The sequence below is a fragment of the Capra hircus genome, chromosome 3, assembly GCF_001704415.2.
Source record: "Capra hircus breed San Clemente chromosome 3, ASM170441v1, whole genome shotgun sequence".
Lineage (NCBI taxonomy): Eukaryota > Metazoa > Chordata > Mammalia > Artiodactyla > Bovidae > Capra > Capra hircus.
Window position 1 is genome coordinate 91,994,066 of NC_030810.1, and position 22,772 is coordinate 92,016,837.

The following is a 22,772-nucleotide window of genomic DNA, read 5'->3' on the forward strand; positions in this document are numbered from 1 at the left end:
GCTAAAAATATTATATTCACTAAGATTTTTAATACCTGAAAAATTCTACTTTAAAGCTTCAATAAAATCCTGAATGCTAAATACTACCATGAAAATGAAGGAAAACTTGTAGCTCATTGTCACTGTACTAGCTAATGAACAGCTTTAAACCAAGTTTATAGGGAAAATGAAAAACTCCAACAACACTATCACTTACCATCTCATTACCTAATTTTAAAGCACTGTGGATTGCTCACATGATCCACTGGATTATCTTCTTTCCAAGTGCACAATATAAGCGAGTCAAAAACATTTCTGATCCATACCTACCTGGGCATTAAACAAGCCACGCACAAGCAAAAACACAATGTAGACAAACTTTTTGGCATTCCACCTCCTTTCTTTGTTCTGATTGTGGCGCTCTCAAACCTAAGCCATTTTTCTCCTAGATGGCCCATCACAGTTTTTCTTAATGTCAGATAGTAAATATTTTAATCTTACAGAATCCTGTCTCTGTCACAAGTACTCAATTTTGCTGTTGGCAGTGAGAAAGCAAAGACAGTATGTAAATGAACAGCTGTGGTTGTGTTTCAAGAAAATTTTATTAATAAAAACAAGTCATCTTATTTGCTGAGCTTTGCCCTGGAATAGAAGTTGGCTGGAAGTCAAGGCAGGCTACAGATAAAAACCAGGCCAAAGGGTTCAATCAGCTACCTATCAGTTCACCTGGATAGTGAATTCACTAAATCAACAAAAGTAGAAATGAAGGTAAAAATATCAGATGAAGAAGTAGCTTCAAAATTGGGAATGCATGTAACCATTCTCTTGATGATTACAGAGGCAAGCGAAGATTTGCTTTTCAAACTGAGAGGAACTAAAAACTTTGAGGAGACACTGCCAATAGAGCAAGTCATACAGAAGTATTAGAGACAACTAGACCAAGTGATGGAGAAGGCGATGGCACCCCACTCCAGTACTCTTGCCTGGAGAATCCCATGGACGGAGGAGCCTGGTGGGCCGCAGTCCATGGGGTCACTAAGAGTCGGATACGACTCAGCAACTTCACTTTCACTTTTCACTTTCATGCATTGGAGAAGGAAATGGCAACCCACTCCAGTGTTCTTGCCAGGAGAATCCCAGGGACGGAGGAGCCTGGTGGGCCACTGTCTATGGGGTTGCATAGAGTTGGACAAGACTGAAGCAACTCAGCAGCAGCAGACTAAGTGATATTGGTAGTAACTACCATTTATTAAACACTTACTATACTGATTCATACTTAATCTTTATAGAACCTTTTGAAGTTGAAGATATTATCTTCATTTTAAAAATGAAGAAACTGAGTAAGGAAAGATTTAATTTGTCTAAGGTTATACAGCTAGCAAGTGGAAGAGCTTGTGTGCAGATCTACGTCTGTCCAGCACTGAAACCCTGGTCTTATATTAGGTTAGCTGTCTTCCTAAAAGAGCTGTTCTCACCACCAAGTGGGGAAAATGTGATCTGTATAGTCCCAGAAACTCTAGGCTTGGTGATTTCAGGAAAGTTTCCTTTTCTACAAAACCTTGCTTTTAGACTGTATCTAAAGCATAAGTGTAAGTGTAAGAAGAGTAAGTTGAAGAGTAAGTGGATTAGGGGTTGGGAATGCAAAAAAAAAAAGTAAAAAGGGAAAATGAAGGAGAGGAAAAAGGGTATTTTGATGTTATCTCATGAGTTAAAGTTAGTTGCCCACACCCACATGGCCCTTTTAAGGGTTTGATAATCATCATGGCATCATAGTTCAATGATGATTTGCTATAAAGTTAACTCATATTTGGAGATGTGCATATATGAGGATACTGGTTTCACAGAATAAAGAAATTCCTAAGAACTCATGTGATAAAAGAACAGGTTCATCAAGGCTAATTTCCTTCTCTCAAATGACCTGCTCTTTCCACTTTATGTTCTTCTGTGATTCCCAGATGGCACAAGATTTATTCTTTTTAAATCAAGCTATCATCTTTCGTTGGCATTTCAAACCCTCTTATCAACCTCATCCTTATAGTAATTCTGCTATATTAACCATCCAGTATGCCCTACTGTATTTCTATTGCAAACCCATTGGTCTTTCTGGTACTGTTTGGAGCAAGCCATTACAGCAGTTCTCAGGGAGTTGTCAAAGATTGGGGGAAAAAAGGCAGAAAAATGAAAAATAGGGAGCCCTGACCTAGAGACAAGTAGCAGGATCCTCACGGTATCCTGTAAGTAACAGACGAAGCAAAAATGTTTATAGAATTGAATAGTTACTAGGACATTTTGTCAACACTGATGTAAATAACCAATGAATAATAGAGGAGAAACAAAATTGTATTAAACCCAGCCAAATGTCAATGTCTGATTATCAACCATTAAATGTATATTTTTAGTGTGAGATTTTGTTCTTAGTCTATTATAACTCAGTCAGTAGCTCACATATCAGTCATTTATTCACATAAATCCAGGCTGATCTCATTTCCAAGAAATAAAAAAAAATAAAAGCCAAGCATGGGTAGGAAAATAAATCACTTCTCCTTAATTCAGTTTTTAAGGACAAATGCAACACCACATTTTAAAATCTTCGACATGCTCTTCTGAAGGTAAGGCAAATTTCAAAACATGATAAAGATGTTCTTACCTTCGTCCACGATCTCAATCATTCCTTGGTACTCATTCTGTGTTGGATCAACACTCCTCAAGGGGCGAATGACTTTACCAGAGTAGATGGTGGGATCAGCTTCCTCAGTAATGCCATTCACTACAAAACAAAAGCATGTATACCTCTTTTGCAATAATTATATGGAAATACTATTTCATAGGATTAAAAATCAAAAAGCAAAAATCATCAAGACAAATGTTAATAGAGGGCTAGCTGGTTGTCTGCTAGTCTTAAAATACTTCTAAAATCTTATTAAAGATGTTCAAAGAATTAATAAGTATTCATATTTAAACAGGTCTCACTCTCTCACCTTTTCCAGGTGACCAGATGTCACCTTTGTAGTGAGGTATTCCCTGGTCTCTAGAAGTAGTGGCAACCCCAATACTTACATACTTCTCCAACTTATTTTATCTTAATATCTTTCTGAACATACTACACATAGTATTTCACTCATCTTGTTTGCCAATTTGTCTTATTTCTTCACTGCTGTACCCCTAGTATCTAAAACACAGCATACATCTAGGTATTTGTTAAAGTGAATGAACATTCTTAACTCCCATTTCTCTAGAAAAACATCAAGAGAAAGTGTTATTTGGGGAATTGTATTACATAAAACCCAAAAAGGAAGTTGCAAGAAATCAAAGATTCTAAACAGCAACAATTTTCTGAAGTTCCCATTATTTTTCACATTTGAACTCATTCTTATTTAAATAAATCTTCCAGAGGAAAGCCTCCCTCGCCAACCCCCTGGAGATTATCTTGGGGTTATTTCTGAAAAAGAGATATTGAATTGACAATAAACTCAAAATGACCTAAATAATCTAGAACAGTGGTTTTCAAACTTCAGTGTTCATCAAAATCACTTGAAGGATTTGGTAAAACAGGGTGCCCATCTCCAAAGTTTCAGTAGGGTTGGGGTCAAAGAACATGTATTTCCAACAAGTGGCTAGGTGATGATGCTGTTATCTAGGGATCACACCTGGAGATCACTGACCTAGAACAATAGGGTCTTTGCTCCCTCTCCCACCTTACCCTTCACCCTTTTACCAAAAGAATTGGCCTTTGACTGCAGCAGAAGTCACAATTCATTACCTGAGTGTGTTTTGTTCACTTTTTCTGCACTGACTTTGTTGCCTTTTCCTTTGGACAAGCTGTACTCAACCATGTCCCCCAGTTCCAGGCTATCAACATCACCAGAGAACTCACTGCAGGGGAGGGGAAGGAAATGACATTTGAATAAATATTTACCACAAACATCAATGGGAGCAAGCAGCTTTTATTTCTTCTATTATAATATTCATGATGTGCTTACAAACTGGATATGGTTTTAAGCACTGACTCATATGATCTTCAAGAATATCCTATGAAGGGGTACCATTATCCCCAGATTTAAGAAAATGAAACTAAGATGCTATGAGGTTATTTTCATTCAATAAAAAGATAATAAAAGTTAACATAGCTATTAAGTGGCAGAGCCTGGATTCAAACTGAAACTGTATGGTTCTAAGAGCCCACACTATGGGCTATGGCTAACCACTATGCTGTAATACCAAATCAAATACACAATTCTCTTCATAGCAACATATAAAACAGAACTCTTTTACTGAAGTAGACAGGGTCCTATACAATGTTCAAAGCAGATATAGGTCTTCCTGTATCTTTTGACCACATGTTTTCTATATAGAGGTAGACAACTGTATATACTGCCAAAATTTTACCAATATGAAATCCTGAGATTAAAAACTACATAACCACCCAATATTAATATTTTTTACTCTAAAACCAAGGAATGGAAGCTCTGAGTTCTTAAAAGGCAATCCTTACCTGTAATGGAAAAAGATTTCCTTATCATGATTGGCTGTTTCAATAAATCCAAAATTATCCTTCAAAGTTGCCACATAACCCAAGAGCCTCTTGGAGTTTGAATTACGACCTAAGAGCCGCACACAAGTTGCAATCTGCTGTCCAGGCCTCTGTTTGTCACTAATACTAAATTCAACCTGTGAAAAATAAGGATGCTTACTATGACATTTCCACACTAACTGGAAATGACAACTCCCCCACACCTTGCTTTCCACTTAAATAGTCCGTATAAATAAAGAAGTATTACTTTTATTTCTCATTCCATTTTTCACAAGGATCAAGTTGTTGCTCTCCAGTGTGTATTCCTTATAGATCTCACTTTCTCTAAAGGAGGTCAATGAGAAAACCAGACATTTCCAACCAAGTACAACAAAAATTAACTGCAATGTAAAAACCTTTGGTATGATTTTACTTTGATGTTTTAACTTTCTTACCAGTATGATTTATTTTAAATAAGGTAATTCTTTTGACATATCTAATGCTTAAACACTTAACTCCTCAAAAAGCTTTTAACAAAAGCTTGCTGGACCCTATTCTAATTGAGTAAACTGCTTTTAAATAGGAAGATGTTCATATATTAAACTTGTATGCACAAAAGAATTGTAGCACAACTTGATAAAATTTAAAGAAACCATTTTTTCAGGATTTAAGATTAAGATGATGACCTTTAACTCTCCCTCCCTCTCCTTCCTCTAGTAAGAAGAACTATCTTGCCTTGTCTCCTATTTGAGGAGAAGTAGATCCTTCCACATCCTTGGCTTGAAAAGCAATAGTCAGTTTCACCCCACAATCATCATAAGCAATAATGCCATCCTCAGCCTCCTAGAGATACAGACAGAAAACAATGAAAAAGAATCAAGAACTGAAAAAACAGTATCAACACAATTACAGTTATTATAGAATCCTGAGCCAGAGAACTGGCAGAAATTTCTTATCTAGGGTTCTCTAAAATACATATTTTTCGTATGAATAAAAACATGGTCTTACCTTAACTCAAGGCCAACTCAATCTGCTATCATTTGGTCTTAAAGTCTTATCCTAATTTTAACGTTGAGAGGGAGAACTTACTGGCAGGTCTATGCTAGTTTTCACAGCCAATCAGAAATCAAAGAAAAAGCCCTATCTTCCTGTTAAATTAATTAGTGCTACATTTATAAAGAAACCTTGAGACTTTCTCATCTGTACCTCTATTCCGTGAGGAATATCCTTTCCTCATTTATCTCCACCTATTAAATGTCAATGTCCTTAGTGAAACTGTCCCAGATGCTGTCAGTTTAAGAATTAATTTTTGACAAAGATCCCTTACTGACCTTTTACAGCAGCCATTTAAAATTGTTTGAATTAACCTGTTTCTATACAATTCTTAATCTGTTACTTAAGAGCAAAAATAATCTTATGGATAGCTTCATATTTAGATTCAGTGGGTTTTTTAAAAAATGGGGAGTCCCAATGTATGAATTGAGTCTACCAAAATTTCAAAGTTTTAAATTTCCTGGATGACAAGCACTATCATTTCAGATGAGTGGTTCTAAACTGGGAGTGATCAGGAGACATTTGGCAGATTCTGGAGACATGTCTGGCTGTCACACACGGGGAGAAAAGATACTGGCCTTTGAGTAAAAGCCGGTGAGGGATGCTGCTAAACATCCCCAAACACAAAGAACAGCTACCCACCTCCTCCTTCCCAAAGAATTATCCAGCTCAAAATATTAATATTGCTGAGATTAAAAACTTTGCTTTAGATTGATTCACTGTTCCTATTATAGAGAATTCTGAAAGACTAACACTCCATTATTGTGTGAACAGTGGTTTCCTTTAAAGAGAAGAGACAAACTGCAAAAATCATTTTGATTAAAACTTACCTTTTCTTTGCCTTTATTTGGGCTAGTGGTTTTAGGATTCAAAAAAGTGGCCTCTTTTTCTACAGTGCCCAGAAAACGATGATCTGAATGGGAGTGGAACGAAACCGTGCCCTTGGGAAGTTTTTTAATCCTAATAGCATGATTTCTTTGGGCAGAGAGCATATCCTACAAATGATAAAAAAAAAAAAAGTAACTTAAAACTGAAAAAGGAAGGACCAAGAAAACCGCTCATACTTTTCTCAAAAACTACTCACAGGAACCACAGTAAACTCTACTTCATCTGCAATATGAAGCTGGTTCCCATCCAGAATTTCACTGAAGTGGAAGAACATACGAGCATCACGATCCACACACTTGATGAAACCAAAACCATCTCTCATGGCAGCAATTACACCCTGAAACCAAAATAATACTGGCTGTGAAGACTGTCAAGACAACACTCAAGTTTGGAAGTATCATCACATTAAATGTTAGGAAATTAAATATCCAAATCTTGTATCCACATTAAAAAATTTCCATTTAAATACAAATTCACTGATTTCAAGAAAATAATCTCTCAGCAACTGACACTCCCCAGATGCTACTCCTTGGCCAATAAACAGTAGAAAAATTATTTCTGAAGTAAATGTATGCAGCATATTCCATTTAATTTTCAACTGTCAAAAAAATATTCTGTTTAACAAGATGAGGAAACTGAGGTTGAAAGAGGTTAAGCAATTTGCCCAAAGCACATAACTACTAAGTGGCAAATAATGGATTCCAAATAATGCCCAAGCTTTATGACACTGTAACTTCCAGAAACTAAAAATCTACAGAACAATACTTCAAATACCTCAAAAGTCAACAACTTTATAATCTCAATTTCAAAAATCTTTTGAGTTTAGGCACAGGAGGACTTAAAATTTAGGTTTGAAAAATAAACTATATAAAGTCTCATCCTCATGGTTTTTTCCCTTCATATTAAATTATCAGTTCTGTAAAGGCCTTATATCCAGAGTAACTGGACATGACAGATACATGAATAGTTATTGAAACATAATTACTATCAACATACCAATGACTTACATATTGCATATTTACATATTACAGAGATGATTACTCTATAATCAGTCTTAAAGATAGCCTAAGCTACATTCTGACATTTAATCCTCGCTAAATCCTGATGACAACCAAGCTATTCAACAATGTTCTCCATACTGTAAAGCAAAACAGTTCTAAGAAACTTTTTTCTGAAAACACTGCAAATGTCAAACAAGGTCAGCTCTCCTAATGGTTAAGAAAGTGTCAAGAAACTTCAATTTTCATTGAACATATCCAGTCCTACCGACAACACTGGGAAATATTACAGATAGCAGTCCCCAAATTTTTTGGCACCAGGGATCCATTTCATGGAAGACAACTCTTCCAAGGACCTAGAGGTGGGGGGAAGGGAGGGGGTTCAGGCTGTAATGCGAGCAATGGGGAGCAGAGGGCTTGCCTGCTGCTCACCTGCTCCTGTGCAGCCTGGTTCCTAACAGGCTGAGGACCAGTCCACCGCCCTGCTGTAGCTATTAACTCTAAACAGCACCAAATGTATATTACATTTGATAAAACTAATTCATGAAAGCTGAACTTTAAAAATATGTTTGGGCAACACTGGCATCATTTCCAGACATACATTCACTAATAAAAAATTGCAAGTCCTACCGTAAAAACAAAACCTACTTTGTGGAGTATTTTATGGAACAATCTGGAAAAATCTACTTTCTACAATGATGAACTTAAATCAACTCAGTCTTCATATTTAAGGACCAGAGAAGCACTGATTCTCAAAAGACCTTAGAAATCATCCTCTCCAAATTTCCATTCTAAAACCTTCTCACATCTATTTCAAGGTAACTGGGAGAGTTAGGTGTCAAACCAAGATTGAGTCAATGTCTGTATTCTTAATCACCTTAATAAGGTAGTTAACTATTCAATACTGTCATGCCTCAAAGAATTTTCAATACCATATTACAAACTTACATATAACATCATCCCACCTACCTTCCACATTGGATACGAATCTAATAATGTCTAACACTTACCATCTCTCTGGCTTCATTAGTGAACTGAAATGTATTTGATAGAACTTCTATGTTGGTTGCTCGTTCTAATTTGTCACGACGGTCTGTTGAAATATTAAACCTAACGTGGTCACCTTCCAACAGCGTCACCTTGGATTTTGTATCTTTGTCTCCAAAGGGAAGTTCTTTAGGAATCACAAAATCAACTTTGATGCGTCCTGGCAATGGGTCATTCTGATGAGAAGGAAAAACTATTTTAGCTGGAGATTTCTCATCCTTCCTAGTTCTAAGTCAAACAAGAAGAACACACAGTAAACCCATGTTATTTATAATAGATAATTCCCTAAAGGAAAAAAAGGTGTTGAAAACCTATGTTCAATTTGAAAGCTTTTGTGTTCTGGGGTCACATGACACAACCATGAACTCATGATACTGCAGTTAAGATCCTGCACTCTGATACTGAGAGATTTTATTTAAGGGAAAAAAAAAAAACCAATCTCTTATGTTTTACATTTCCTTAACAATGATACCACTGGTCTCATCTCTTCACTCCTCCCAGACCCCATACATACAAAAAAGCCCAACTGGGGCCCAAGCACACACACATGAATTGTTTTCCCTCCCATCTAACTAGCAATTTTTTTTTGGCCCCTTTCTCCACATCACCCAGCTAAAACAAACTAATAAACAACATATTCATGAATGTACCAATGGTTCCTATTTAGTTTAATTCTACACATTATATACTTAAAATTACATTAATTGAATATAATAAAACTTTTGTATACCACACCATTCTGATGATGCAAAAGATGACTCTCTTGAAAAAAGACTATTTACCTGGTTTTTACTGGGTACTTTGGGGATAACTTTGGTTACAGTTCCTTCAAAATGTTCAATGCTGATATCTTCAAAAATGACTGTTCCTTGAGGCAATAGTCTGACATCTGTTGCAACTTCTTTACCCTAAACCAGAAGGGAGCATGGGGGGCACACATGTCATTTCAAGTGTTTCATAAATTTTAACTACTTACTTTAAAGGAAGGTCAAAGATCAAGCTATTTAACTATCTTACATTTCGGTCCTTGATTGTGAATTCCACGTCATCTCCAGGCTGTAAGGATTCTAAGTCACCTTTAAATTCACTATAGTGAAAGAATATCTCCTTTACAATATCGCCTCTTTCAATAAAGCCAAATGCCTCCTAGAGGCAAACAAATATGAAAAAAAAAACATTATGCACTATTCAGCATATATATTTATGATTACAATTTACAATTAAGAAGCCTTTTAAGTGGCAACATTATTATTTGGTAAAGTCTAATATTAATACCAATGAAATGGCCATTTTAAAGAATTAGTAACCAGATTGCTTTTAAAGTTAACATTTTTTAAAGGATAGACAAAGAGGAAAATCAAAAGACTTGGGTTTGAAAGACTTAACACAGCCAAAGAAAAAAACTCAAGTTTGTCAAATTTGATGACACTTACTTTCATGGCACAAACTACTCCCTGATAGCGAGCTTGTTTCTTTTTCAACAGCATAATATTACGAGCACTTACAGCACCAGTACTGGAAAAAAAGAATCAGGTGGGGATGGTGGGGAACAAAGAGGGGTAGAAAATGCATTGATCTGGTTAGATATGATGACTTTAGAGAAACAATAGTTTTCTAAGCCCTCAAGACTTTTGCATCATCACTAATATAAGATTTCCTAATATACAATCCTTTTCATATAGCTTCACATGCAAAGGACTTTTGCCCAAACTTCCTAGCTTTTGAAACTGGGCACAAATATATGTAACCATTTTCCTTTTGGGCTGTTGAAAATAAGTCCACAAATTGGATGCCATCAGATGGGGAATGCTAAGGTTTTAGAAAGGCCATTACATGAACAAACACTGAGTAGGAATTATGTACTGCAAACAAACATATGGGGAAACAAGATAAATAAGAGATGGTCCTGTTTGCAATGAATACTGAATTTAGTAGCTATTTCATCAATTATACAGCAAAGAAACCTTGAGTAAATGCAGTGACTATAGGAGACATTTGCTAAGCTTTAAAAAGTGACATTCACCTCCACTGAAAAGACAGACGTCATATGTTGCTAAACTGTCCCCATCTTTGAGCAGCAGCATGTAAATCTGACAGTGACCCCACTGACTGTAGCCCACCAGGCTCCTCTGTCCGTGGAATTCTCCAGGCAAGAATATTGGAATGGGTAACCATTCCCTTCTCCAGGAGATCTTCCCAAACCAGGGATCGAACTCAGGTCTCTTGCATTACAGGCAGATTCTTTACCATCTGAGCTACCAGGAAGCCCTTAAAGATGGCACAAACTGTCTAAGATGGAAGAGTATTTGTTGGTGTTTTTTTAAAGATCTTCAGACCAAGTTATTGGTCTATTACTTCCCTTAATTCTTCATGGACAAAGTGTAGCCCAATTGTCCTTTTTATTTCAGAAACTTAACAGAGTAACAGAAGATGCTGGAAAAATCCTGTGCTTTTGCAACTCACTACAGTGAAAAGGTCTTATTTAGAACCAGATTTGGGATTGAAATGTCAATTTAAAAGCTGTGTGCCTTTAGGGAAGTTACTTTATGAGAACATACCTCACTTTACACATGGAAGACTTATCAGGTAAGGCTGTTCTGAGGATTAACAACTGTACATAAATAATTAGTACAAGAGCTTAGCACATTCAAGAGTTTATTAAGATTAAATAAAGCCCTTTCATTGGCTCCCCATCCACCTCAAGCCCTATTCCCTAGTTTCCTACTTGAGATATAATTTGAGGCCTCAGACTAGAACTACTAATACCCAGACCTGTAACTCAATCTGATTTCTTCTAGTCTTACAAGAGGTAAAGCTCAAGGCTAATAATTCTGCACACACTACTGGAACTTTATTCTGTACTGCCATTCAGAGTCCATTCCCAGCACTTTCTCCTATTTTTAAGTTCCCTTTGTGCTTGTAACTATCTTTTTCAGTCTAAAGTAAAAATAACCATCACTGGGCTTTCTTAACTACATTTTCCTTAACTGCTTATGCCAAGGAATTCAACAGCTCTATCTCCTGCCTGTCACTAGCTTGTTCAGATCTATACATACAACTACATATTTAATATCTTCACCCACAGACACCTCAAATTCAAAATGCCAAAATTAGCATAATTCTTCTCCCACCCTTTATCTTTCTGCTGTACCTCCTAAGTCCAGTTACTGCTATCATTAGCTGTCTAGTAGCCTAAGCAAGAAAAATGGCATCTGGAATTCCTCTTCCCTTAGATCTAATATACTCCTCTATCAAGTTATTAAACTTGGTCATTTTTTTTCTCTTATGTGATTTGAGTTCTATACCCTACCACCCACTGGCCTATCCATATTAACCCCTTATCTTTCATATTTAACTCTCACATCTCTGCCTCTTGTCTAGAGCAACCCTACTCTCCAAAAGCCTACCATCCCCACCACTTCCAACAATTGAAACCATACTTCCCCAATTAAAATCCTTCAAAGATTCCTGTTACTAATGAATAAAGTTCAAACTTCATCTTTCTATGATCCAGTCAATTCAATCAACTCAAACTTTCGGCCATTTTGCCCAAACGCTACTTCCTCTACCCAGAATGTTTTTCTCATTTCCCTAGTGACTCCTCATCTCAAAGTGTGCCTCAAGCACTGCTGTTTGGCCAAAACTTTCACTGATCTCCAGCAGAGATCCTTGAAAGTTCTGATCATGTTTTAATTATCCTCCTATTTCTGACACCCTGCATAGTGTTTACCATAGAGCTAATGCTCAGATGTTTAGCTGATGAATAACAATTTAAAAGATCATGAACATTATCCAGATTTACAAGTAAGGTTTTTGACTCACTTCAAGCTTCTTACTGCAAAAAGAAAAAATCCACTTAAATGGGAGAAAAGAACTTACTGTTTATTGTTATCAATTACAAAGTTTATTTTATCTCCAGTTTCCAGCTGAACATTCCCTTCAACATCTTCAGGGGTGTAAGTCAGATAAAACACTTCCTGTGAATTAACAAGTTATTATTACTATATTGCAGGATGCATGTTCACTGTATAATGTGATTTACTTTGTTAAATACTTCTTAAACTGGCATTTAAAACCGAATCTCTTAATATTAAACGGCTTTTTGACAAGTACATTAACTTATTCATATAAACACTTTCCCTCCAAGGTGCTGATGACTTCTGCGAGTCCACAGCTGAGCAGCAATCCAACTTCAAAAAGCTTAAACACGTGGAAGCATTTGCCCAGAGGCTGTAGTTACATTTCAAAAAAACAATTTTTATATAAGGCATTCCAAACAAAAAAGCTGGAGTTAGTGCTTAAAAGGAACCAGAAAAAAGATCCCTTCCCACAACCCCCCCAAAAAGTAAGTAAAAGAAGCATTTTACCTTAATGTTCTAACTAAGGTCACACTTGGGCAAGCTAAGACACTTGGAAGTCCTATGGATTTTTTTTTTCTTTTTAAATTTTTTGATTATGCTGCACTCAAAGCCTCTTTGAAACCAAATTTAAAACTGATTTTTAATCAACTGCAGCTTACGTTTTCTATTTTGAATTTTAAAGTACGCTTATAGATCACATGGTGGATCAGGCAAAGGTTTAAGAAAAATACACAAGTTTACCCCATTACGTTCGTAGCATACACTCCCTGTTGGACTCTGACCCGGGGCAGCTGGAGATTTACTCTCTAAGTTGTGAGGAACAGCGCACACAACCTACCAGTCAAAAAAAAAAAAATTTCCATTGCTAATCATTTCAGGAGCAGCACTGTGCAATATAAACTGAATTTTAATATCCTCTATACTATACATAGGGATGCATTTTAATATGATCCACAGAGGATGTCATGCTGCCAAGTTTCAACTTACAGTACATCAACTGACTGTAAGTATATACTTAGGGTTATATGTAAAAACCCAAATGACTCTTGACCAAACTTTTATTTCAGGTCAAGAAATGCCAGTGCTTCTGATATAATTTTAAAATAGTAACTTTTATATACTATATCTCTCTTGCGTGCAAACTGAGGAGATGGGGTGAATCTTCCTTTTCTAATGTGAAAGATAAGCAAATTCAGGGCCCTAAGAAAATATAAACATAAAAATCACTAACTTGTCCATTAATTCGTTCTTCAGGGAGGATTTCTTGTTTTATCTTCACCAGTTTAACAGCAATGGGCTTCCCAGTCCGCCGGTCAGATGATACTTCAAATTCAACATCATCTAAAATAAAGAGTGTTATATTTGTTGAACTAATTTTGGTAAAATGGAATCTCTCTTTAAAGTTAAACTTAATGCTGCATTTGAGTTTTTTCTCTAAGTGTAGTCTCTGGACTAATGGAAGCAGCAGCAGCATCACCTGAAGCATAGCAGACAGGTAAATAAATTCTCAGGGCCCACTCCAGACTTACTCAAACACAGACTCTGGGCATCAGGTACAGCTATCTATGTTTTAACAAGACTCGTAGGTAACTCTGATACACACTCATGTTTCAGAACCACTGCTTCAGACTAAGTCATATCTCAGTCTTAGTTTTCATGGCACTCACACATACTACAAATGGTGCAACGTAATGATATGATTTGGCAAGCTTCCTCCCCCCTCCGCCAAAATCCCTCTACACCCTTACTTACTTCATCTGTAAAATGAGGATTAACCAATATAACACTCTTGTACAATATTTGGAATGCCAGATATTCACGTTAACACATTGACCAGAGATGTATCAATACATTTTTAGAGAAAGATAATCAACATCACTGTTCAAAGTCGTTAGATCTTAAAATTTACCACAGGTTCATTACACAAGTTACGACTGTTCTTATCATTCATTTTGCTTTTTGTGCCAACCCTATGTATATAATAAATACAAGTTTATCCCTGTAAAAATTTTTTAAATGACAATGCAGAATTTTGAGTGAAGAATGTTTTTGGTGAATTTTACAAAGATTATTTCCCTCACTATCTGAGAGACATATATACAAGTGGCTCAGAAGATGACAGTTCTTCAAAATATAGTTCAGATGATGTGACTATTAGACCAACAAAAACACAAAAATCCTTAGTGACCGATTCTGATACAGAAAGTGAAAATGAAACTCATGGTGCTGGAGAAGCCTTTACAGGTGTGTCAGGTGTTAACTACTGAACATAATAACCCACTACATGTTAGTGAAATGACAGAATTAATTTCTGGCCAGTCAAGATAAAAATATCAGACACTGGTTTCTACAAAAATCCCTTGGTCAGTAATGAGTTAACTATTGCTCTTTTTTCTCAAAGATATTTTAAAACACACAGAGACCCTGTAACTTCAGTCCTTTAATAAGCCATGCTTTTTCTACACATGAAAGTAATTTCTATGGTGTCAGCCAAAATGAATTTCCATACAGTTCAATGGTGACATCGTAAGAGTTGTTTTTTTTTTCAGCTACTACACAAACTAGGACCTGGCAAAACAATTAAAACTAACATTATAAAGTTTAATATTTTACTGGCTTAAAACCTAATAGCCAAACAATCATTATTATGGGGAGTAACAAATCTACCAAGTATTTACTTAAAAAATATTCAAAGGTATCTTACTCAATAACTCTTTCATCCCTCAAAAAGATCACCACCACAAGCGAAATCAGGATTCTGCTGATTTATATAGACAAACTTCAGTAATTGGTACAATGAAAAGGCCAAAACCATAGCACTGTCAGGAATAAGTTGATATGCAAGAAAAATTTGGGATCAGTTTTATAAAAAGGAGAACCGACAAATTACCTCCTACTTTTAAGTCCTGCAGGTTGCCATTATACTGTGAACAGTGGAAGAAAAGTCTAGCTTGACGTTCTGAACACTGAATAAATCCATAAGAGGTTAGCAGTTTTTCAATAACCCCAGTTTCACGCAGTGCTGCTGAAGTACCATTGGGGTACCCATTATGTCCATTGTTGTGGAGAAGGTTTGGATCAAAGCTCATCTGTTTTAAAAAGAGAAAGAACTCAATACATACAGATCTGTACATTCTCTCTGTAGCATACCACGTCTGATTAACAAATCACTAAACTTTTAATATGAAAAGGCAAAGAAAATAAAGGTAATACAAATAAAGGGAAGATTATGTGTTTTTATTATTGAAATGTTAATTTAGCCAATAAAACATTTCAGAGGAAGTAATTCAAATTATTTTGGGGAACCGTCCCAATTTATGGTAGGATTTTCACTTCCCACAAATCAAATTTCTGGAGTTTAAATATTAAGACAAAACAACCACATAAGTAAAATCTACCTTTAATTAAATTACTAAAACAACATCAGACAGAGGGAACTAATACTCAAGAGATGGAAAACCAACCTACCAAGACATATCATTAAGGAATTTATTAATACTTATTTTGAAAGATAAATAGAAACCTTGATGCTATTTGGTAAGCCATGCATCTTGGAGGCAATTACTTAAGTTAGTAAAAAGAATAAAAGAAACCTTCTATGCAATACTTATTTCAAACTAGAAAATGCATGCATGCTCAGGTCTTTTAATGGAAGACGACTGAAAACAGTGAGTTAGACAAGAGTTTTCTAAGAACTTCAAGACAACAAGAGCTCTTCAATCCTAAAATCATCAATCACTTCATAGGCACAATTAAAAGAAATCTTTTCATTTGTTTCAGACACCTTTGAAATCTCCAAATACTGTCATTTGTTTCTATGATTAGATAAAGCAAAATAAAACACTCTTACAGTAAAAGAGTGGCTATTTAAATGCAATGTATTGGGACCTATCTAATCATCAGATACTGTCTATCACAGTGGGTATTTCATTTTATTTAAGTGAAGCATGACACAGGACAAAATCCCTAGGGAAGGTTAGATCTATCACTGATCTATAGCAACATACCCACATCTTTACAACTAGTTTTAGACCTTTTCATTGAAAATTTGACTCATAAGCACTTTCACTTGTTTGATGTTGGGCATTAAGAATATTTTTCATTAGGAAAAAAAGACCACTGAAATTATCAAAAGATAAACCCAAGTTTCAAGTAGTTAAACACTGTGTGGGATAGCCAAATCATGCAAAACAAAGCCATCACATTGATGGGTGGTTAGTTCCAGTTCTTTCATGGTAGACACTGTTTTGTGCTGGATGTGTGTTAACTCATTTAGTTTTTACAAAACCCCAGGAGAATGTAATACTGTCCCTATTTTACTAATGATGAAATAGACACTGAAATTAAATGACCTGCAAAAGTCAAAGACAGAGGATTCAAAACTATATGCACAATACAGACTCTAAACTAGGGCATGTCAAAGTGAAGTTACCCAGTGATCTGGTTAAAATACAAAATCTGACTCACTGGCAGGGGTTTGAGATTATCTAATTCTAACAAATTCCCAAGGGGATATCAATGCTTTTGCTTCCTGGACACCCTTTGAGTAGCAAGCCCTAAACTACCAAACTTACCTTTTAAGACTGAAGGTGAAGGAAATGCTTAGGGAAGTTAGAAAGTGAGTTTGCAGGGTATTTCAATCAAACTGAGTGACGCTTCTTAGTCATGCTCTTAACACAAAGAAAAAAGCTAGAATGACTGCTTCCCTGACTTACAGATCTCTGATACGTGGGGGTCCTCTTTTGTTTTTTAGTCCCAGATGAGGTAGAAGATGAAGATAAAGGTAAAGAAAGTGAAGGAGGGGCTGCAGGAGGGGGATGAGGATCAGATGACACAGTAAAAAGGTTCTCCATCTCAAACAGCTGTGATAACATAACACAATGTTTATAACTAAGTAACAATTTAACACACATTTGACAGTCAACCTGCATATCTTTACCTTTACCATTAGGTTACTCTAGCAAAATAGAAATCATTTAACCAGATTTCTATCAACAAAATAAATTATAGCATTAACATTAAAAGGTCAAACTGAAATACATTTTTTAAAGCACTTACTTAATCCCTAATCCACAACATTTACAATTTTTAAGATGCTGTAAGTCTGGCAGTTGCTACACTGAGACAATTGAGCCCAAAGTCTTCAAAATGTCTCCCAACTTCACACAGAATCCAATATTCTCAATCATTTGTCTCCCTAAAGAAGGTTATACACAGGATAATTCAATGGTGTGTAGGAAGAATCTTAACTAGAATAAATATATTTTGTCCAGAGGTAACAATTAGCTTTTTAAATGGTCATTAGGTATTTATAGAAAAGGCTTGGCTGAACTGCTTTGTCAGATCAGATCACAGGTCAAACATAAAGCATTCTGAGGTTGAGTGGAGGGCCTCACAGGAGATTGACAGCGAAGCCCTCATTTATTTACTTTCAGCATATTAAATTTACATTTCCCCAACTAAGTGCACATACAAATTTAGTTATTTGGTTTAATTATACTGCCCTCACAAATAGAAAAAGTGTTGAGAAAGATTCCTAGAGAAGAATCTTAGACAGAAGATAATGCTGATAAGCAAGCAAAGGCAGAGTACTGGGAGCCAATGCTTCTAATCCGAGCATTAGTTCTTGTACTTCCACATTATGAAATAAATCTCCATTAACGAGATCTGACAAGTCTCACAAAAAACTAAGATCAAGACTGTGATACTTATGCCAGCAATAGTAGTGATAAAACACAAAATCCATACTGTGCCTTAGATATATTAATTCATGATAGTATAAAGTTTTTAAATTAAACACTTACAAACTAAGCATCCAGATACGTATTTTGAGTGAGGCTGGCAAGTTTCTGTTAACAGGTAAACTACTTTTATAATACTACTTATTTTATCTTTGTCCTATTTGTACCACTGCTTTGTAATGCAAGTAAAGTATAATCACACAATTTATAAAAATATACACATGTACATTTTCAAATTAATTTGAAAACCACTATTTCACCATCACTGACTTAGATCATGACTTTCAATCTCTGCTTTTTTCACGTTTAGACTATAGTTCTAACCATTCAAGTAAGAATGCAATGATATGATCTATAATACATAGGCCAGCAAGCTGCAAAAACCACATCTCCAGTCTTAGCAGTCTAGCTAAACGTAGGAGGTAGTAACTCATTTTTCTCACCCTAAGGGAAAGTGAACCAGAATCAGAAGGGATTACAGCTGTCATTTCCTTCTAAGACTAAACTGTTCCCCAGGGAGGGTACTGGAATTTAGGCTGTATTGCTTGAGTCTCATCACACTTTTAGATGAATACATCAAAACAGAATTGAAACAGAACGTCTCTTTTCTCCTAGTATCTTAAGTTTTTTCTCGACCCTTTATCCAATTTGAGAACTACTTTAAAAAAATGGAAAACCATGTATTATTCAAGCAACTTTAGATAAGACAGTACATTAACCCTTAATAAAATTCCTAACAGTATACTTAAATTCTTTTTTAAACAAGCACCAACAAAACTTTAAAGAAAACACCATTAGACAAAATGGCAGGTCATTTAAAAAAGAAAAAACATATAAAACCAAACAATTACATAAAAAAAGAAATTCAATGGAAAAAGCAGGTAGCTCAGCAACAGATGCTTGTTTATAAAAAATTAAAGACAACAACAAAAAAGGAGGTGGTGGTGAGAGGAATGAACCAGTATATAAATGTTATCTGGCTTTTTAAAAAAATAGGTGGAAAAATCTATAGTTGTTCAACTCATAGCATACAAAAAGTATATTTCAGATGAACTGTGTTAAATGTCTTAACAAATATTAAATAAAAATGCGTGTATTTATAAAGATTTTGGAAAGGGGACTTTCTAGATCTAAAGTCAAAAGAAAAAGGTGCAAGGGAAAGGATCTATATTCGATTATGTAAGAAGTAAAAACTTTTACACTCAAACCTAAAGAGAACAAAAGCACATGTAAATATGTAAGTGTACTGTTAAAGAATTTAAGCAAATCAGTTAAGAATTAAACTACTAGAATATAAGCTTCATGAGAACAGGGACTTTTTGTTCAAAGCTAAATCTCCAGTGCTACAGTGTTTAGCACATAGGAAGTACTCATTTGCTGAACTGTGGAAGACAAATAAATTAGTCTTAAAAGATTACTCATTAAAGACAAAATATGTAAGCTTCAATTGTGGCAAGCAAATATTTAGATAAAGCAAATTATTCATTTATCAAACTACCAAAGAAAAGATTTAAAAATATTGAGAAAGTAGGTTAAGAACACGCTAATATTTTTTCATGGCGGTAAACTGGTGCAATCTTTCTGAAATTTAACCACATGTACCAAAACATGGGGGTGTTTTCCTTAATAATTCTACTGCAGGAAACCTATCCTGAGGAAATGTGAAACGTGGACAAGGCTTTAGTACAAATGTGTTCACTAAACTGTTTTAATAACAAATTTCTAGAAATAATCTAAAGTTTAACAACGGGTCAATAAGTCACAGTAATTTATATAATGGCAAAAAATATTTATATGATTTCAACTGGTATTTTAAAAAGGAAAAGACCATGAAAATCTACTTTAATACTCACAGACAAGAAAATACTTGGAGGGTGTTTTAAGGGCACGGAGGTAAAATTGGTAAACGGGAACAGAATCCAGTACTCCCTTCTCACCCCACCACTCCCATTCCTAACCACTGCTATAGGCACTAAACCAGGATGAGTGCCTACAATGTCACAGTGCTGGTCTAGGTTCTACTTGTATAGTAGTGAACACAACAAACAGACATCGCCAAGTCCAAGTTTAGACTTTTTCTTCTTGCAACAATTCTTGAGTTGTTTCTCTGTTTTTGCTAACCTAGTCTGCTGGGCTTGCATTAGTTTAGAAAAGGTAGTCCTTTCCCAAGGGGGAAAGGAATCAGATGAATTGGAGGCTGCAATTGACACATTTACACTATCGATATTATATATAAAATAGAGAACTAATGAGAACCTACTGGCACAGAAAACGCTACTCAATGTTCTGTGGTGACCTAAATGGTAAGGAAATACAAAAGAGGGGATATTGCTAAATATATTCACTTTGCAATATAACAAATCTAAGCATTGTAAAGCAATTATACTCCAATAAAAATTTAAAAACAAACAAAAATAAACCAAGGTCACCTAATCACAGACAACTGGGCTTTAAGCTACAAACAATAACATCCTTGCTTTCACTTTTTCTCTGTAAGTCTTCTCCCCTGCTCCTATTGTAGGAGCACTCCTTACCACTTAAAGTTTGCCACTGCCCGAATGAAATCAGCAAATGTTCAAATAAAACTCTTACCAAAAAAACCCCAATCTATTTCACTGTACAACAGTTTTAGAAAATGACTGTTTTCTTAATCTAAACATACCTTCCCTTAACTTCCTCTGCTCCTTTCAGTTTTCTGAACACAACCATTTTTCAGACTAACTGCTGTGTTCTGGATATGTTCTAAATAATTATCCACTGAGGTACATGCCACTACTTCTCTTATTGTACTGTGACCAATAATATAATACAGACAGTGCTGAGTGATTATGTTTCTTGATTCTGTAGACTAAAAAGTTTCAGTAACTTCATTTAACTAGGAAAAAAAATCCTCTATATTACTTCTTAATAAATCAGTAAAATGAGGTTTTCTCCTCCTATTTCTTATAACTGATCAATTACTAAAGAAAAAACAAACCTAATAGGGTTAGTTACTTCATACAAAAAGCCTGGAATGATGCTTATACATAAATATACATGTAACTACTTATTACTAAGTCTTGAAAGGGAAGGAGGATAGAATCTGGCAGCACATATGTGGAGACCCCTTTGAAAATCAGTCCATTATTCAAAGTCTTTTAATGTTTATTATGCAATCTATATCTTTACATACTGATCACTATGCTATCATGAGATACTCTGTCAAATCTTACTGAAAATTTTTTATTTTGTGCTCCTGGACTTTTGATATGGACAAAGAGCAAGCTGGAAAGTTTGCACACCTGACTTTGAAAATCAATCACGACATGTGAAGTTCCTGGTCATGGGTCTCCATTAACTACTAGCACACTCCAGCAAGTTACCCTGTCACCTTACTCACTGGGGGCTTTAGTTTTCTTTTAATGTTTCTAGCTTTGCTTTCCTTCTGTCATCTTAAAACTGTCTTGATCAAAATACTCACCAAAACAATCCATGTCTATCTTTACATGTCAATCAAACTTCTTATAAACCTTAGTCTTTTTTGGTATTTTTTAGGGTCAATCCCATTCTTCAGTATTTATTCACTCCTAATTATGTACTACTTTAAACTGTCTTAAAACAAACAAACAAACAAACATCTCTTAAACGTGGTTCTCATATAGAGAGTAACCTTATGGTTACCAAGGGAGTAGGGAAGGTGGGATAAACTGGGACATGGGGATTGACATATATATACACTACTATTTATTGAATATAAAATAGATAACTAATGAGAACCCACTGTATAGCACAGGGAACTCTACTCAATGCTCTGTGGTGATTTAAATGGGGAGGGAATCTGTAACGAAGAGTGGATATATGTATACGTATGCCTGATTCACTTTGCTGTACAGCAAGAAACCAATGTAACATTGTAAACCAACTATACTCCAATAAAAATTAAATTAAAAAAAATCTGTGATCTATTGCATTACCAAATCTGTTTCGTTGGCTGCACTCCTTTTAACTGGAATTCACAACTGTACAATGAGAACATGTTTTAATGTCAATATCCCCACTCATTTACCTGTTTGTAAATATTTACTGTATTAGTACTTAGCCTATATCATAAACTAAACTGCTTACTAGAGGAAAAAGAATACAAAGATTAGGTTAAACAAAAAGCATTTCTACTTTAAATTCATTTCTACAATTCATGTCAAGGCAATCAAAGCTCTAGCATCTTGTCTTTTACCCTTCTGAATAAAGATAAAAGCTGCGCAATTTCAATCTCCATTATTTTATCTAACTCAGCACAATTGGTAGCAGTCTAAAATTATTTTTAAAAAGTCAAACGAGGAGGGAGGAAGAAACAAACAGAAAAAGCAAGTGGTAAAATAGCCAAAACTAAGTAACTAAATGTCTGTTTATGGGTAATTTAAATAAATTGGTATTACTGGTAGTTCTAAATTAAGAAATAATGCTGGTTCACAGTAAGGTGATTACCACAATTAAGCTTTCAACCTTTAAATAAATTGTAGATACGGGTCCAGGTGCTTTTTAAAACAGTAATGAAGCTTTTGTAAGACAGCAATCTAAGAATGATCTGTTTTCATTCCCCATCTTATTTGATCAATGCATGCATGCTCGGTCACTCAGTCGTGTTCGACTCTTTGTGACCGACGGACTGTGTCCCACCAGGCTCCTCCATCCGTGGGATTTCCCAGGCAAGAATACC

The 22,772-nt window shown here is 35.4% G+C and overlaps 1 protein-coding gene across 4 annotated transcripts in view; it reads right to left on the reverse strand.

Annotated features, from left to right (window-relative positions):
- The window catches only part of CSDE1 (cold shock domain containing E1), a 35,304-nt gene that overhangs the window by 3,684 nt on the left and 8,848 nt on the right, over positions 1 to 22,772 (reverse strand). Inside the window, exons 3-17 of one of the 4 annotated variants that reach the window (XM_005677836.3) lie at positions 17,051 to 17,197; positions 15,226 to 15,424; positions 13,567 to 13,676; positions 13,077 to 13,169; positions 12,355 to 12,452; positions 9,909 to 9,990; positions 9,493 to 9,621; positions 9,258 to 9,383; positions 8,439 to 8,651; positions 6,627 to 6,767; positions 6,373 to 6,537; positions 5,225 to 5,332; positions 4,472 to 4,647; positions 3,740 to 3,852; positions 2,627 to 2,746 (exon numbers count right to left, since the gene is read on the reverse strand). In XM_005677836.3, coding sequence (XP_005677893.2) covers positions 2,627 to 2,746; positions 3,740 to 3,852; positions 4,472 to 4,647; positions 5,225 to 5,332; positions 6,373 to 6,537; positions 6,627 to 6,767; positions 8,439 to 8,651; positions 9,258 to 9,383; positions 9,493 to 9,621; positions 9,909 to 9,990; positions 12,355 to 12,452; positions 13,077 to 13,169; positions 13,567 to 13,676; positions 15,226 to 15,424; positions 17,051 to 17,188 — 2,011 coding nt within the window. In that variant the 5' untranslated portion in view covers positions 17,189 to 17,197. The remainder of the gene's footprint in view (positions 1 to 2,626; positions 2,747 to 3,739; positions 3,853 to 4,471; positions 4,648 to 5,224; positions 5,333 to 6,372; positions 6,538 to 6,626; positions 6,768 to 8,438; positions 8,652 to 9,257; positions 9,384 to 9,492; positions 9,622 to 9,908; positions 9,991 to 12,354; positions 12,453 to 13,076; positions 13,170 to 13,566; positions 13,677 to 15,225; positions 15,425 to 17,050; positions 17,198 to 22,772) is intronic. The other 3 variants (XM_005677838.3, XM_005677837.3, XM_005677840.3) reach the window with 3 other exon arrangements.